Source organism: Micropterus dolomieu, linkage group LG12 (assembly GCF_021292245.1).
Source record: "Micropterus dolomieu isolate WLL.071019.BEF.003 ecotype Adirondacks linkage group LG12, ASM2129224v1, whole genome shotgun sequence".
In the NCBI taxonomy this organism is placed as follows: domain Eukaryota; kingdom Metazoa; phylum Chordata; class Actinopteri; order Centrarchiformes; family Centrarchidae; genus Micropterus; species Micropterus dolomieu.
Window position 1 is genome coordinate 32,674,452 of NC_060161.1, and position 16,463 is coordinate 32,690,914.

The window sequence follows — 16,463 nt, forward strand, 5'->3', positions numbered from 1 at the left end:
ACAGTCCACAGTCGGCTCGTTGGTACAGTCCAACCACAGGCGGGAAAAACACCAGAGGTCACGTGACACGTTTTTCCCCCAACATGGCGTCCTGCAGGACAGCGTAGCTAAACTACAAGAACCGGGGCGTTCATCTGCGTTTCTGAAGATTTTAGTTTTTCGGTAAGTGACAGCTCCTGTCGCGTTAAACCGTCAGATGGTGAAACCTACACAGAGCTCAGATTTTAATCCTCCCGTCGGAGCTGCTGACCACCAGCTAGCTGAGGTTAGCTTCCCTGACATAGCGAGCCTGTATTTGTAAACAATGAGTGAACATGAAGCTGAAAACGAAACTAGTACTGAGATAATGAGACAGTTTTCACTTCACACAAGTGATGCGCCGCTTAAAGGGTGTTTAAACAGTAGAAGTTCAAGAGGACGACCTTTTTAATTTAATGAGAAAACGTCCTGTGTGGTCACATCTGCACCACCAGCAACAGAGACTTACAGAAAACAGTGTTTCTATTGACAGTAAAGCTCCTGAAGTCACATTTGACTCAACTAAAAGTGCAGCACTTGGTGCACTTTATATAAAGGCACCTGAATAAGTTAAGGCAGGTGTGTGTGAGCTGCAGAATAATGGTTTTAACAGTTCAACTGATCTGCTGGAAAGGTTACAGTTTGTGTTGTGTGTCAATTTGTGTTTCAGATGATTTTAGACAGCATATTTATTGAGTTCAGAGTGAAGCTTTTAATCAAGACCACGATCAAGGACCTTGACAAGCTTGTTAGTTTAGCTGTTGTTGTGTATAATAGTTCAAGATTGCTCTCTGAGTTCAATGATTTCTTGTTTGGGATGAAAATGTTCACAGAGTAAGAGGTTAATCTATAAAAGTAAATAAAGAAGAGTGTGCTTTACTTCAGATGACCGATGAAGTCTGCTCCAGAAGATAAATCCTGGTTTTCTTTTGGGTGTCTTTGTTGGCCAGGCAGTGAATTTCAAGAGAAGCTTTTCATTTGACTTTTTCTCCCATAAACGCCAAGACAGTTTAGTGAAGTAGACCTGAAGTGAACGCCAGCGCGGTAATGTTTCCACAGACACCATATTTAAAAACTCTGTCATACTGCAAATACGGAGAGATTTACCTGGCAGTGATTAGAGCTGCAACAATTAGTTAATCGATTAGTTGTCAACTATTGTAATTATCGATTAATCGCTTTGAGTTCTCCTTATTTAAATAAAAAATGTCCAAATTCTCCAATTCCAGCTTTTCAAACGTGAATATTTTCTGGTTTCTTTCCTCCTCTGTGACAGTAAACTGAATTGGGTTGTGGACAAAAGAAGACATTTGAGGACGTCACCTTGGGCCATGTGAAAACACATTGATCGACACTTTCCACCATTATCTGGACCTTACAGCTAAAATAATGAATATTATATGAATATTATATGATTATATGAATATAATCGTTAGTTGCAGCCATAGCAGTGAGAGGCTTAATCAGCGTTGTGTGAACTTGTTTCGGCGAGGGCTTGAATGTAATGGACGTTCATTTATGAAGTCTTGCGCTCCAGCTTTAAGTTTCAGTTCTGTCTGTACAGTCATTTAAATGACTTTTCAACAATGGTATCGTTAAATTAATTGAAGGTTGAATGTGTGAGATGTGTCTCTGTGAGGCAGTCTGGCAGGTTGGCCCCACCTGCGGTAGGTCAACAGAACGGAGCAGAAAGACGGGACCAGTACTGTCTTAAAGTCTCTTCACTCATCAAATAGTATTTCCCTCCCCTCTAAATCATTAACCTCACTGTTGCCCCTCGTGGTTAATGGGTAAGGCTCAGGTTAGGTTGTTAGTTGTAAATGTGTGTTTGTATGTGATTTTTAACAAACACTCTTAAAATTTGTTGTGTGTCAATTTGTGTTTCAGATGATTTTAGACATTTGTTATTTTTTAATTGGTCAATCCCTCCATTTTCTGCTAATTATCCAGGTAGAGTTTGTGTTTATTGATGAACTGATAGGGGTGGTGATGGAACAGTGGATAAGACACCTTGGTTCAATTTCCCCACTGTGACACATCCACTAACATGCCTAGCAATTGTAAGTCGCTATATGAATAAATGTAATGTGATGTTGTCATGCACCGCTGGGAAGAACTGAACTACTTAACTGTAGGCCTTATCGTCCCTACTGGTTTTCATTCAGGTGCTTCATACTTTCATTTGTGGTAATAAAATGTTTTCTTCAACGCATTTATCTTTGTAATGACATCATTCAGAGAGAGGTTAAGTGTGTAGCGTCTTTTCATAAAGGCCGCTACTGTGAATTGATGACTTAATTATAGGCCTGGGCGATGTGGCCAAATTTCATATCATTCGATATCGATAATTATCACGATGAATGTGAAATCATTGTTTCTTTCAAGTTTAAAGGCTGTTTTTTTTTTGCTCCTGAGTGAAAGCTCTTAACTGTGGTTTTAAACTTTTCTTCATGGTCAGAACAAACACTTGATGACAAACAGTGGATCACTTAACGAATCTGAGGGAGAACATTCAAAACTATTAAGCAAAACGTTATTTCAGAAAATAAACATCTTAATAGAAGAATGAAATGTTAATTTGTTCGTTATTCAAATGAATTAAATCAAACATTTATTGAACATTTGTTATATTGTTGTTAAGGAAATTATAATCATTGTTTTATTGTTCTGCCCTACTTATTTATCAAGCCAATAAATAATGTGAATGAGCTCATTTTTAACTGTAGAAGCCAGTGTCCTAACGTCGGACTGGTGTCTCTTGTCAGACATTAAATACGCAGAAGAATTCTCTATCTAATACTTAAAATGTATCATGACGGATCATTATTAAAGAGAAAATGGCAAAGCCAGGGACCTTTTCAGATTGTACTGGCTTCAGGAAGTTGTCAGCTGAGTAATCCACTACGAGCAGCAGTAAATGAGTTTAAAGTCTACGTGGCGCCTCTGTTCTCTGTTTCCAGCTGCGTTCGATTCACTCTCTGAAGCAGCAGGATGCCGGGGAAAACCGGCGACAGCTTCAAACCGGGGGACTTGGTCTTCGCCAAGATGAAGGGCTTCCCTCACTGGCCGGCCAGGGTACGCACACGCTCAAACACACACACGCATACGAGCTGTAAATAAAAGACGTGCATCTCTGTGCTGTGATGGTCAATGCTCTTCTGTCTGTGTGCGTTCAGATCTGTAAGTCGGAAGATGGATACAAGAAGCGAGTCCCGGTCTACTTCTTCGGGACCCATCAGATGTACGTACACACGGCTGCCGACCGGTGACCTCACTTCCCCTGATAAAAGATCTACAGCGCTGACTGAACTGTGATTAATTTCTCCTCCCTCATCCTCAGAGGTCACCTCCCTCCGGAGAACATCGTCCCTTACGTCGGCAACAAGAAGAAGTACGGCAGCGGCGTCCGCATCAGAGGCTTCACGGAGGGCATGTGGGAGATCCAGAACACACCTGGTATCGGGAGTAAACTCAAAGTCAGTCTATCTAACGTTTCATAGGTCATGGCCAAAAGTCAACATCCTCTCTGTTCAGCTGCTGGGACACTAATTCAGAACACATGACAACCCAACGGCAAGTTTATTTAAGTGTAGCAGCTTTCAACAACAAGACGACTCAAAGAGCTTTACGCATATATATTTAGAGATTCCTACCCTGTTGACCTTCTAATGTGTAGAGGTCGGAGATGTTACGTGGTGGTCTGCCCAACCCCTGACCTCCACCTGGTCGCATATTTGAACTTTGGCTCTGTGGTCAAGATTAGTCAGAAAGGATGTAATGACACACCGCTCCCAGGCTGAAGCAACAAGCCAGGAAAAACATTGTGAACAAGGTCAACATTAGGGGGTTGGACTGGGTCTAGTCTGACAAGGCAGCAAAACAAGACACGTAAATATGAGACTTAAAAAAAGAGTAAAATAAAAGATGAAAATAAGTTTGTAAGTAAGTAACAAGAGTGACCCTGAAATGACCGTGAAAATGTTTATTTAATAAAATGTGGATTAAAAACTGGGACCCTGGGGACGGTAAGCAGACCTGATCCCAGACTACCTGAGAGGTGGTGGTGAAAAAACCACTCAGTGCTTTTAGAAACAAATCGTAGTATTTTATAAAACTCTGACAATAAAGGAGTTTGTATAGTTACCCTTGATTTAGTACTGTACTGTAAAGTTAGTACTTTTGTCCCTGTCAGGATCCTGTAGGAATGATGACTCCATATTTCTAGTTATCTGATTGGTCAGTGGTCGGCCTACAGACTTAAACATTTTTTTATACACACTCCGGTCAAAGCACTGAGGTCATCCAATCAGATGCTCCTCGATGTCCCCAGATCCAGGTTAAAAACTAAAGGGGACCGAGCCTTCTCAGTAGCTGCTCCAAATCTTTGGAACACTTTACCTGTTGAAATAAGAAATGCTCCTGACATTTTCACATCCTTGCTAAAGACCTATCTTTATTCGTTGGCCTTCAAACAGAGTTGAGTTGTGACATTTTTTACTTTTTCTGCTGTTGTTGTCATGTATATTTGTTGTCTATAGTGGAAAGTACTTTGGTCAACTAATGTTGTTTTTAATTGTGCTATATAAATGAACTTGAACAGTTCAGTCAGTGTTTCTCACACCTTCACTTTATTTTGGCGGGCCGCCCGGGTATATTTGGCGACACGTTAGCATTTTTCAGAGAAACACGTGGCAGTCGCGACACGGTGGATATCTAAGAAGCACGGACAGGTAAAGCGACAGTGAACACAACAGTGCAGATGTAATTCGTTAGCTACCATGTTGGTTTTGTTTTGAAAAGATAACATGCGGCGCAGCTGCTGCTGTGAACGGAGTCGTGGGAGGAAAAGTCCAGAAGACAATTCTGTTTTTGTTACTTTATAAAACGTAGCCTACTACTGATGGAGAAAGTTACCGGGGAGAGACGGAAAGAAGCGGGGGCACGTGAGGTCTGTGAGTGTGAAGAGAACTGAAGGAGGCAGATTGACACCCCTCCCTCCTTCAGCCAACTTAGCAGAAAATACCGATATATATATTTTATACCGGAGTTCTGCCTATTAATACTGGCATATGACTTTTTGGTCCATATCGCCCAGCCCTACTAAACACAAAGTACATGGGAATGTTTTTAGTCAAAAAAAAGTCAAAGGATCACCAGAGTCATGTTCACCCTGAGGCGTCTGAACCATCCAATAATTTCAGTGTGAACTAATGGGTCGACCGACGTCTCCAGAATCATGCTGCTAGTGTTGCTAAAATCATAAATATCTATCCCAGTTTACTGAAGCCTGAAGTGATCCCTTTAAACACTGTACTTTGTCAGACTTAAAGGTAAGAAAACATTTTCACCAAATGCTATAAAATAAATGCTGCAAAACCTTCTTACGAAGCAGTAAAAACTGCGAATCATTGGCATTTTTACTGGATAAATAGCAAAAAGTTAATCAGGTTGTCAAAGTTTGTTATTGGGTCATTTTTTATAATTTCTCTTTTCACTTAATGAACTGATGTTTGCTTCTAACAGACCGTCTCTGTTGTTTTGTGGTGCCAGGTACCAGCACAGCAAACTCCACCTGCTAAACAGACTTCTGCTGCTAAAACTACAAATGATCTTAAAAACACCCCGACTAAATCAACTTCCAGTAAATCTGCCCCTGCACAGCCCGACAGTAAACCAGCTACTGGCAGAAAAAGTCCAGTTGCTGCTGCGGCGGCTAAAATTCCTACAAGAGCTTCTCTAAGATCTGCTCCAGAGAAAACAACAGACTCCAAACAGACTTCTGAACAGGCTTCAACTTCAAAAGACGTCACCTCGGCAGATGTTGCAGAGACTGCTGCGACTACAAGAAGCAGGAGGGCAGCTGTTAGAAGCTCGTCTGCAGGAGGGAGACACGAACTTACTACTGATGCCACGTCTGCAGAAAATAAGGAGGAGGTAAGGGCGAATTAAGCCGTTAAAAGTTAACTTGTGACTTTAAATTGGCCGTAGGTGTGAATGTGAGCGTGTATGGTTGATTGTCTCCATGTGTCAGCCTTGTGATGAGCCTGGGCCCAGTGTTCGCTGGGATCGACTCCAGCCCCCTCACCACCCTCTGAGGACAAGCAGTTATAGATAATGGATGGATGAAACGATAAAGATCCACTTACTCTTTCTTTTCCGGGGCTTTCCACCTTCAAGAACTTTGAAAAGAAATTATACACAATGAAATACTGTGTTTGTTTTGTATCTCCGCAGACTACAGCCCAAACTGTGAAAACAAGAACCGCCTCCAAAGCCTCTGTGAGTGAAACTTCCCCTCACAAACACTCTGAGAGGAAGACCGATGCGGACACTACAGACAGCAAACCTGAAACGGCAAATACAAATAAAGTTACAGCTGAGAAGAAAAGTCTGAGCACCGTAGAAACCCCAGTGAAGGCGACCGACTCCAAACCAGCTTCTGAGAAGGTTGAAATACCGTTAACTTCCACCGCTACAGATACTGAAGAGGCTGCGGCTACACGTCGGGCTTCTACCAGAAGCAGAGCTGCAGAGTCCAAGGTAACTATACTGCTGCTGGTGAACCTCCTGAACAGCAGTAATGATGATGATGAATGGACTCAGGTTGTTGTGTTCAGAGTGGCTTTAGCATTACTCCAGCAGTGTTAAAGATTAGAGAAATGGTTTCCAACCTTTATTGCTTGTGAGACCTTACAGTCAACGTCTGCCTGTGACCCCATGTTCCTCACGTCCATGAGTTGTTGTCAACATTTGACAAAAGAAGATCAAACATTAGAGATTTGTGTATTAGAACTTTGTTTTTTCTTCTTGATCCTTTGGAGACCCCCACACTAGATTAGCAACAACTGGATTAAACTAGTTGACTGTATATAAAGTAGCTCCACCTCCAAGCAGCTAAATGTAGTAAAATGCTGCACACACATGAGGCACCAGCATTAAAGGAGACCTAATATACTGCGTTTCCAGTCCTATATTTTAGTTCTGTGACTCCTGTATGGCAACTTTGCAAGTTCAAAAAAATACTTTTTTCTTATACTGATTCTTCATGTAGGGCTTCATTTCAGCCTCTGTCTGAAACAAGCTGTAGATGCTCCTGTCTCTTTAAGGCCCCTCCTCTCAAAGCCCACTGTCTTCTGATTGGCTAAGATCTGAAGCATGTTTACCAGGCTGTTGTTGTCGCTGGGCAGAACAGGCAGACTGAGCGTTGCTGTGTCGTTGCTATGGGAGCAAATGACCATATATAGACCCTTTTCCACTGCATAGTACCAGCTCGACTCGCCTTTGTTTGGTTTTCCATTGTGGAAAAGTTGTACCTGAACCTGCTTCCAGGTACTTTTTTTCGTAGCACCTCCGTCGAGGTTCCAAGCGAGCTGAGGCGAAAATGTGACGTCAAAACAAAGCAGACTACTGATTGGTCAGAGAGAATCGTCACTTTTCACTGCATCATCATTGAGGTTTTGTCTCACGGTGATTTCTTTTAAATACTTTAACCACATGTTTTTAAGCTTTAGTCATTTTTAAAATGAACACCCAACATTGTAACATTGTAGATTAGTCATAAAATGTGGAAAAGCATCATAGGTCTCCTTTAATAATCTAATAATCTTTATTACAGGAGCTGATTATCTAAAAGAGAAACACAGTCTCTGACTAACGATTTACATAGTCTAATCAGAATTGCCTTTAGTCTACTGATAGTCGAATCTGTGTGTGTGTCGCTTGTTGTACACGGTAGCTCCACTTTGATCTTGAAAAGTTTCAGAGCTGCAGTCTTATTAGTCTTGTACAGAGTTGTGTGTGTCCACCGACAATTGCATGCACAACATTGCGGATCTATTCAAAGTAGTCTGCTGTTTAAAAATGATAAAATATTATTTTTGTGGTTATAAATGATTCAAACGTCCCACAAGTTCCAAGTTCACACACAACCCTGTACAACCCCGGAGCTGCTGGTGCCGTGTGTCTCTCTCCCTCTTCTACCACACGTTATGCCACACAAGAATTTTTGATTTATTCGCGCACTTTAACAAGATTTATTAAAAGCTTCTTTCTTTTCAAATGTTCATGTACAGCAGTATAAGTTGATATTTATATATTCATAACAGGTTGTATATTAACTTACTGGGAGAAAACCAGTGGTTCTATGTAAAATCAGATGTTAAGCCTCCCCCATATCGCCGAAATGGTATGATCCTTGTTTCATAACGGCTCTGCGAAGATTCGTCTGTGAGATTGGGAATTGAATCAGGCTCCTTCTATCAAATCTTTAACTATTCGGAGTCGCCCCTAGAGACTAGCATTTTGGCAGGGTCATTGCAGAGCGACACAAACACCAATGCACAAATATAAATGCTCACGATTGCATCGGCACGGCTACGTGCATCGAGACTACGCACGTAATGCAGCCTTTAACGTATTTGGATAAATGTCTGCTGTTTTTATTTGTTTTTTTTTCGAGGTTGATGCTGAGCAGTACGAGAAGAGGACACCCGCTAGTCCTGCTGTGAGCTCTCCAGGTAACTAACTAACGAACACCGGCTGATGATAATCAGTTATCTTTAGGATTAATTCTATTAAAGTGCACCAACTGAGGTTTTAGTAGTTAAAACTGTCTCTTTCCTCCAACAGTCAGCAAGAAACTGAAGACCCCAGAACTAAAATCTGCTCCGACACAAACCACCAAGAACGACAAAGGACAGAAAGACCAGGAAGAGGAGGAGAAGAGAGGGCAACATAAGGAAGAGAAGAAGTCATCAGAGAGTCAAGGAGTCAAGAGGAAGAGACAAGAGAAGGATGAGGAGAAGGAGGTGCAGAAGAAAACCCGTCAGGATGGCACTGAAGAAAAGAAAGTGACGATGAAAGAGAAGACGACACAGGAGAGCCAAGGAACAAAAAGAAAGAAGGATGAGGAGGAGAAACAGAAAACAAAGCAGAAAACAAAGCAGGACGAAGGTGTGGAAGGAAACAATGATGTGATGACAAAAGAAACAACAGAAGAAAAGACGTCAGCAGAGAGCCGAGGGATGAAGACGAGGAGAGCGGAGAAAGAGGAACAAAAGGAGGAGGAGGAGGAGGAGAAGAAAACAAAACAAGACGGCAGCGAACAAAAGACAGAGGAGACGACGAGGAGAGGAACGAGGTCGGAGAGCGAAGGAAGGAAAAGAACGAGAGAAAAGGAGGCACAGCTGACCACGAAGAAGGATGTTACAGAAGGAACTGAAGAAGTGACAAAAAGAGAGGAGAGCCGAGGAACAAAGAGGAAGAAGGAAGAGAAGGAGGTGCAGAAGAAAACCATACAGGAGGAGAAGAGCGGAGAGAGTGAAGGGACGAAGACAAGCAAAGCAGAGGAAGAGAAGAAGAAAACTAAAGATGCCGGCGAGGAAGAAAAGAAAGAAGAGACGAAGAAGAACCTGACAGAGGAGGAGAAAACTGTAGAAAAATCAGAGAGTGAAAGGACAAAGACGAGGAGAGCTGGGAAAGAGGAACAGATGAGGAAAACAAAAGATGCCGATGAGGAAGGAAAGAAAGAAGAGAAGAAGAAGAAGAAGGTGACAGAGGAGGAGAAGAGTGAAGGGACGAAGACGAGGGGTGCAGAGAAAGAGGAACAGAAGAAGAAATCTAAAGATGCTGACGTGGAAGGAAAGAAAGAAGAGATGAAGAAGAAGCCGACAGAGGAGGAGAAGAGTGGAAAAGCAACAGAGAAAGAAGGCGGTTCCGTGGACGAGGAGGTAAAGCTACTCATCAGTCTTTATTGCTCTCATTTTCTAGAAACGTTGATTCAACTCTTCTCTCGTGACACTCGGCGTCGGTGGATTGTGATTCGAAACAACACAGTAAAATGTAGAAAGCAGGTCCAGTTAGCACAAACATGCAAACAAATTCGCTGAAGCGACGCGAGTCGAGCAAAACTTCTGTTGGCTGCTGTGAATAAACAAACATTTTTTGCACAGATCAACAGAAATTAATACTTAATCGAATAATCGCTTAGTCTATGTATCGTTTTGTTTGACAAATAGTCCCAAAGTTATTCAGACAAACGGAGAAAAGCAGGAAATCTCTCCAGCCGTTTAGTTAGTAAGTAAAAAAAACGATTTTCTATCTTTTACTGACTCTTCATGCAGGCCCTCATTTCTGCATCTGTCTAAAAAAAAGCCGCCTCCTCCAACACCTACTGGCTTCTGATTGGCCATTTTCTAATGTGTTTTGCCGCAGGGATAGGGCAGCATGTACCTTTTTGTTTTTCTTAAGTTGAAAGGTGATCCATATAAAGGTTGACTATTTTGCGGCGTCTCCACGGGGCGAGTCGTGGTGTGGGCCCCTATGTTGGTCTGTTGTTTTGCCCCCCAGGTCACCGCGAATGTCACGTGACTGAAAACCATGAATTGGAATCTGTTACTATCCATGAGTTGGACTCCAGTAAGTCCTTGTTAACATTCTTGTAAGACTCAAACTTGTCAGATTCCCAGAGAACACCGATATCTGGTCGCCTGACACCTGAGCTACTGTCTCTACCTTATCAGTCTGTCGTCTCCCTAACAACAAGGACAGTTACATGAGAGAAATAACTAGAGCTGGAAGGTCAATGAACCCTTGTGGGGTCAGCTAATGACTCTAAGCTTGACCTGCTGTCTTAGGTTTCCCTTATACATCAATTGAGCACCCTAAGAATATTCTTTAACACTGACTGTAACAAGTAATAGGGGAGGGAATCATAAAAACACTGATTAAAAGCTTCAGGAATATAGTGCTTCTTTTAAATAGTAACTATGTTTGTTTCATGTGCAGCGACAGCGCCGCCTGGCAGCCAAGAGGGAGAGTTTGTTTAAATCTCTGAGAGGTCTGCTGAAGGCCGGCAGAGGAGGGAAGAGGAGGGAGACGATGAAGAGTTCCCAGTAAGAAATGCACACAGAGAAGCACATTTAAATCCGTTAACCCGTTGTTGAAGGACGTGTTAAATGTTTATTTCTTGTCAGGAATGCCAGGGATGGAGAAAAGAAGAAGGTCGAGATTAAAAAGACAGAAAGTCAGAAGACGTCAGACAAGAAAAGGGTCAAAGAATCACCTGCCACCAAGGTGATCGCCAAGAAATCAGGCGTCAAAAGCTCCATCGGCAAGAAGATCGTCGGCAAGAAAGCGACCGAGAGGAAGGAAGAGAAAGATGAATGCAAGATGGTGAAAAAAACAACAAAGGTCAAACAGAAAGAAAGAGCTAAAAAAGAAGAAAAGGATGAGGTGAAGACGTCCAACCAAAAGTCAGCAGAGGTAAAGAAGGATGAACAGAAGACAAAGGACAAGAAGACTGACCGAAGTGATCAAATCAGCAAAACTACGGATGACGTCAAGACAAAAGCAAAGGAGAGCGGGCAGAAGAAGGAAGACAAGATGAAGGCTGAGGGAAAGAAAGATGAGGAGGTGAAAGAGAAGAAAAGAGAGGAAACAAAGCAGCAGAAAGACGAAGAAAAGAAGGACGAGAGAAGAATTATCGGAAAGATTGTGAAAGCAACGGGCGGACAGGGAGCGAAGGTTCAGGTAAAGACGATAATGGGAGGAACGACAGCGGCCGAAGAGGAGAAGAAGAAGAAAGAGGACAAAACGAGCAGAGAAGAAAAGGTAGAAGAAAAGAAAAAGGGTGCAGAAAAGGTGAAGCAGACAGAGAGGGAGAAGAGAGGGAGCGCTGAAGAGAAGAAATCGGAAGATGGAAAGGTGGAAAAAACGAGAGCGCTGACAGAGGACAAAAAAGACAGGAATGTAACGGAGGTAGAGAAGGATAAAAAGGGCAAGGGGGAAGAGGAGAAACGAAAGAAGAGCGGCGAAGACGAGACCCTGACAAAGGCGGAAGAGGAGCAAAAGACGCAGAAAGCTCAAGAGAACAACACTGAGGTGAATAAAGTTACGACACGGGAACAGAAGAAGAGAGAGCAAACGAGCGATAAACCTGCGGACGACAAAGCCACCGCCGAACAAACAAAGACAACAGGCGTAGAGTTGGAACAGACGAGCACCAAAGAGACAAAACCAGGGAAGAAAGCTGCAGATAAGTCAGCTGCCGAGTCGAAAACTGCAGAAGAAGCAAAGGTTGAGAAGACGAGCGCAGAAGAAAGTAAAACGAAGGGTGATTCTTCAGATGGAGGGACGGTGGAGAAGCAGCAGCAGCAAATGAAGAAGAGTTTAACCATGACGCTGACGGACTCGACTCTGCACAGAATCCACGGAGACATCAGGATTTCTCTGAAGACTGACAATCCTGTAAGACACACATGTTTACCTACTGGTCTATTATTATACAGGACTGTTTATGTATGTTTTTAAAGCTGTATTAGTCAGTATCTCTATATATATCTGAGCTTTTTAGCCTCTTTTAGCTCTTAGCTTTTGGTTTAGAGGGCAGCTGTGTTCGTCAAACGGACCCTGCTTGGCCCCGCGGGGTTGCTCTGCGCTCTATGGAGAATAACCATGGCTTCTGTGCGCTACACAGCTCTAGCCTATTTAACTTAAGTTAAAATTACCGTCTCTACCCCTTCACCTCACTATAACAGGGACACTTGCTGCTGAAAATAGTGTGTTTGCTGCTCCCTGATAAAAGAAAAATGTTTCTGCTGATACCTGCTCAGGAAAAAAACCAAGAAAACAGATTTATATATGTTGACCTGTTGCTCATAAAAGGTAATTTCCTGGCAGTGGTAAATAGCTTTGGTTTAATATTTGATTTGATTACATTAATGTTAAAGTTGAGATTTACAAGGGATATTTTATTGCTGCTGTGTAAAGGAATACTGCTGGTAAAAAGCACCTTATTTGTTTAAAGTGTTAGCAAACCGCATGTTATTGCACTTTTGTGTATATAGCAGTACATTTAAATTAAAAGTGCGCAATACACTAATTTAGAATTCATTATTCAGTTTTGCACATAACTATGCAATTAATCGCAGAAAATCATGTGATTAAAGATTGTAATTGTTGCCCAGCACTAATTTTAACAAAGTTAAATGATTACTGTGTGAGCACAGTTACCATTGTAACTTGGTTATTCTGACGCTACAGACGCGTGAACAACACTCAACTGTATCTTTTGTCGAGCCGTGACATTTAACCGAAAATGCTCTGTGGGCTTATGGGAAATGTTGTTCATTAAAGCCATCAGAAGCTACAAATATTAAACCAACAACAACATTATTCTCCCGTTCAGTCCTGTACTCTAGCTAGATTTTAATGACATGATTAACAAACATGATTCAACAGTACAGCTCAAACTGACGGTGATGCCTGAATCTCTTTCTGTGTTTCAGGACATCAGCAAGTGTCTGATGGCGCTGGATCAGCTCAGTATGGTTTACGTAACGTCTAAACACGTCCGGAGACACAGTGAGCTCGTCTCCACCCTGAGAAAGGTACACACAGTCGAAATTATTAATAGAAAAGTTCTCCTCATGTGACAGAAGCTGATAAATCAAATATGGTGATTTTGTGTGTAGATGCGGTACTACAGAGCGAACCAAGCTATCATGGACAAGGCCTCCATGCTCTACAACCGCTTCAAGAACGCCTATCTGGTGGGGGAGGGGGAGGAGGTGGTGAGCGCCACCTTCCTGCGCTCTCTGCTGGAGGAGAAGGAGAGGGAGGAGGCGCAGCGGGTGGAGCGCTGCAAGGAGACGCTGCCGAGGGAAGAGCTGCTGCAAGAGGTGAAGAGACGCATGGGCCGGGTGAAGGGGTGGAGGAGGACTGACGGAGGAGGGTGGGGAGAGGAGAGCAGAGAGGCTGAGGCAAGGCAGGGGGAGGAGGAGAAGATGGGAGGAGAGGAGGAGGGAGGTACAGAAAGAAGAGGCGACAAAGTAAGGTAAATAAATCAGAATTACAGTAATAAAAAGTCTTGTGCCATAAACAAATTAATAAATCAAAACGCAATTATTTTTTTCACTAATAATTCTTCACCTGTAGAGTAATTAATCAACAATTACAATTTCACAAAATAGCTTAATCTCAAAGTTGTTAGCTAGAAAGCCGACCTTGAGTTAAAATGATTTATCAGATCGTTTCTAAAACGAAGAATTTAATAAAATAAAAATATTAAGAACAAATTCTAAGAAAATAATTAGACAAGCATACCATGTAAAAATAACTGTCTGTAATATGTAATAAATTAAGTAATTAAATATATTGTTACACTAAAGAATTGTTTTATTAGATTTTGTATAATTTATGACAAAGAATTATTAGTAATGTATGAATTATTATTAAAATACAGAAAATACAGCTTTTGGTATTTTATTATAATTATAAAATTAAGTTTTGTGTATATTTAGTAGTAGAGTAGGATAAATTATTCCTCAAATATATTTAATTAATAAAAAATATTTTTATTAGACTTTTTATCATTATGACTTAAAACTATTTTTAGATGGATTATTTATTAGTAGTAATTTATGTTGGTAATGATTATTGTTTATTTAGTGGAAATAAAATATATTTCTGTATATTTTTATTAGCAAAATAAAATGTTGACATGGATTCTTATTATTAAATTATGATATTTTATTATGAAAATATAGATGTAAGACATAATGATATCATATACTGTTAATATAGATGCTGATTGGCCGCTTGTTTATTTGTTTATTGTTTATCCCCCACAGCACCAGTGGGCCGCTCCTGAAGGGACAGTATTCCTGAAGGAGCCTGGACTGAACCAGCTGTAATCTGCGGGGGTGTTTACCTGAAACAATCCCGCCACATGGACATTAAGGACTTCCACAACCATTTACCTCATCACACACACACACACACGCACACACACACACACACACACACACACACACACACACACACACACACCTGTACAGCTCTGAGTATTTATTTCCTGTTGTTACATTTGAACAGGAGTTAACAGTGTTTGTGTGGATTGTCACACCTGAGCAGGTACAGTGTGTTTGGTGCTTTTCATCATGACATATTAACTCAGCGCATTAGTACGGTTTATCCTGACTTTAATAGACCTGTGTTTGTCTCTCATCCACTAACTTTCTTGTTTGTAAAGTATAGCATTACACGCCTTAACCTGAGCATTAACCCCCATCTTACCCGTGTTTTTAAACTAACCTAAGTGTCTTTAACCCTAAGATTACCCTTTTAACCTGAGAATATTTTATCTCCTTCGATGCATTTGGGTTTTGACAAACATCTCAAAACCTGGACAGATAAAACTAAAACTTTATGCGCTGATAGAGGAAAGTTGGGGTTTTTTTTGTTTTTTTTGTGGTCATTTGGGTGAACAGTACCTTTAAGAACTCCAAGTTAACGTAACCTACCTCTGTTATCCGTTAGGAGAGCGTCCTTCCATTAGTTTTTCTTTTTAAATGTTTCAGTAATAGAACTAAAACTTTGTGTAAATGCATTGAATTTAAAGGTGCTCAGTCCATTTTAAATGTGTTTATGCTGTTCAGGAAGGACATGGGGGGCTGAATGTGCATTTTATTTTTTATTTTTTACCGACAGATTGATGTTCAAACAACACTCACAACAGCTTTAAACCATGAATCAAAGCATTAAACCGCCTGTGATGTTCACACTTCAGGTGCTCAAGGGCACCGCAGCAGTAAACTTACAGAGAACTCATAATAGCTGCTCAGTGTTTTTATAAAACTTTGTACAGCAAGATGTTTTATCGTGACGCTGTGAGATGTTTTTATTCTTTTTTGTACTTGTTTTGTTAAAGTTGTTTTCTAATAGGCTGTTACTGTTGTAAATATGTAATTTTTACTTTCAGAAATAAGAATGATTCACACACCTGACACGGCGTTTACAGTGTTTTTAATTTTAAAGCTACGAGTTCCAGATGTTAAAGATGCAATGGGAATGTTTTCATCTGCAAACTTGTCACCTTTCAGCAAAATTGGCTGTTTTGAATCTGAAATACACTATTTATGTGATTTGTGTAGATGCAGGGTGAGATGGGGCGACGTGGACAGTGTGTGACCTTTTTCACCTCTGATGTGTTTGCATTTCCAGTACATTAAAGTATGATCATTTGGATTGGTAAAATGCACAACATTGTTTTTTTCTAAAAGTCACAACAAAGTTGCAATTTAAAAAAATAAAATCATAATTTTACAACATTTTTTAAAGACAAAATTGTAAAGTTTTATAGGAAAATAAAGTTATAGAAGAACATAGGCTGTGAATGCTGACTCAGCATTGAGATGAAGTCACAATAAATTGGGTAAAGCTAACAAACACCTCCTTCCTGCGGGCCTCCCACCAAAGCCACGTCCCCAAAACACATGCTCATGCGCAGTGAGTGCCCAGGCAGATAAAGTCCTGCGACAGCCACATACAGCAGATTCATTCATTTAGTGATTGCCATCAGGATGTAAAGAGAATCTGAAATAAACTGGAGAGGGGGTTGCAGCCAATTTTGTGGTTTGGTTGCTGCCTTGCTGCCAGGCTGCCAC

General features: G+C 41.2%; 1 protein-coding gene across 1 annotated transcript; it reads left to right on the plus strand.

Annotated features, from left to right (window-relative positions):
• Positions 1–24: 24 nt before the first annotated feature.
• LOC123980776 (trichohyalin-like) lies at positions 25–15,803 on the plus strand. The gene is made up of 13 exons (XM_046065319.1): positions 25–162; positions 2,979–3,093; positions 3,195–3,259; positions 3,359–3,494; positions 5,569–5,952; positions 6,253–6,558; positions 8,477–8,534; positions 8,647–9,746; positions 10,804–10,910; positions 10,992–12,264; positions 13,305–13,406; positions 13,491–13,697; positions 14,649–15,803. Exons 2-13 carry the CDS (start codon positions 3,010–3,012, stop codon positions 14,709–14,711), a joined length of 3,885 nt encoding a protein of 1,294 aa, XP_045921275.1. The 5' UTR covers positions 25–162; positions 2,979–3,009; the 3' UTR covers positions 14,712–15,803.
• Positions 15,804–16,463: the final 660 nt, after the last annotated feature.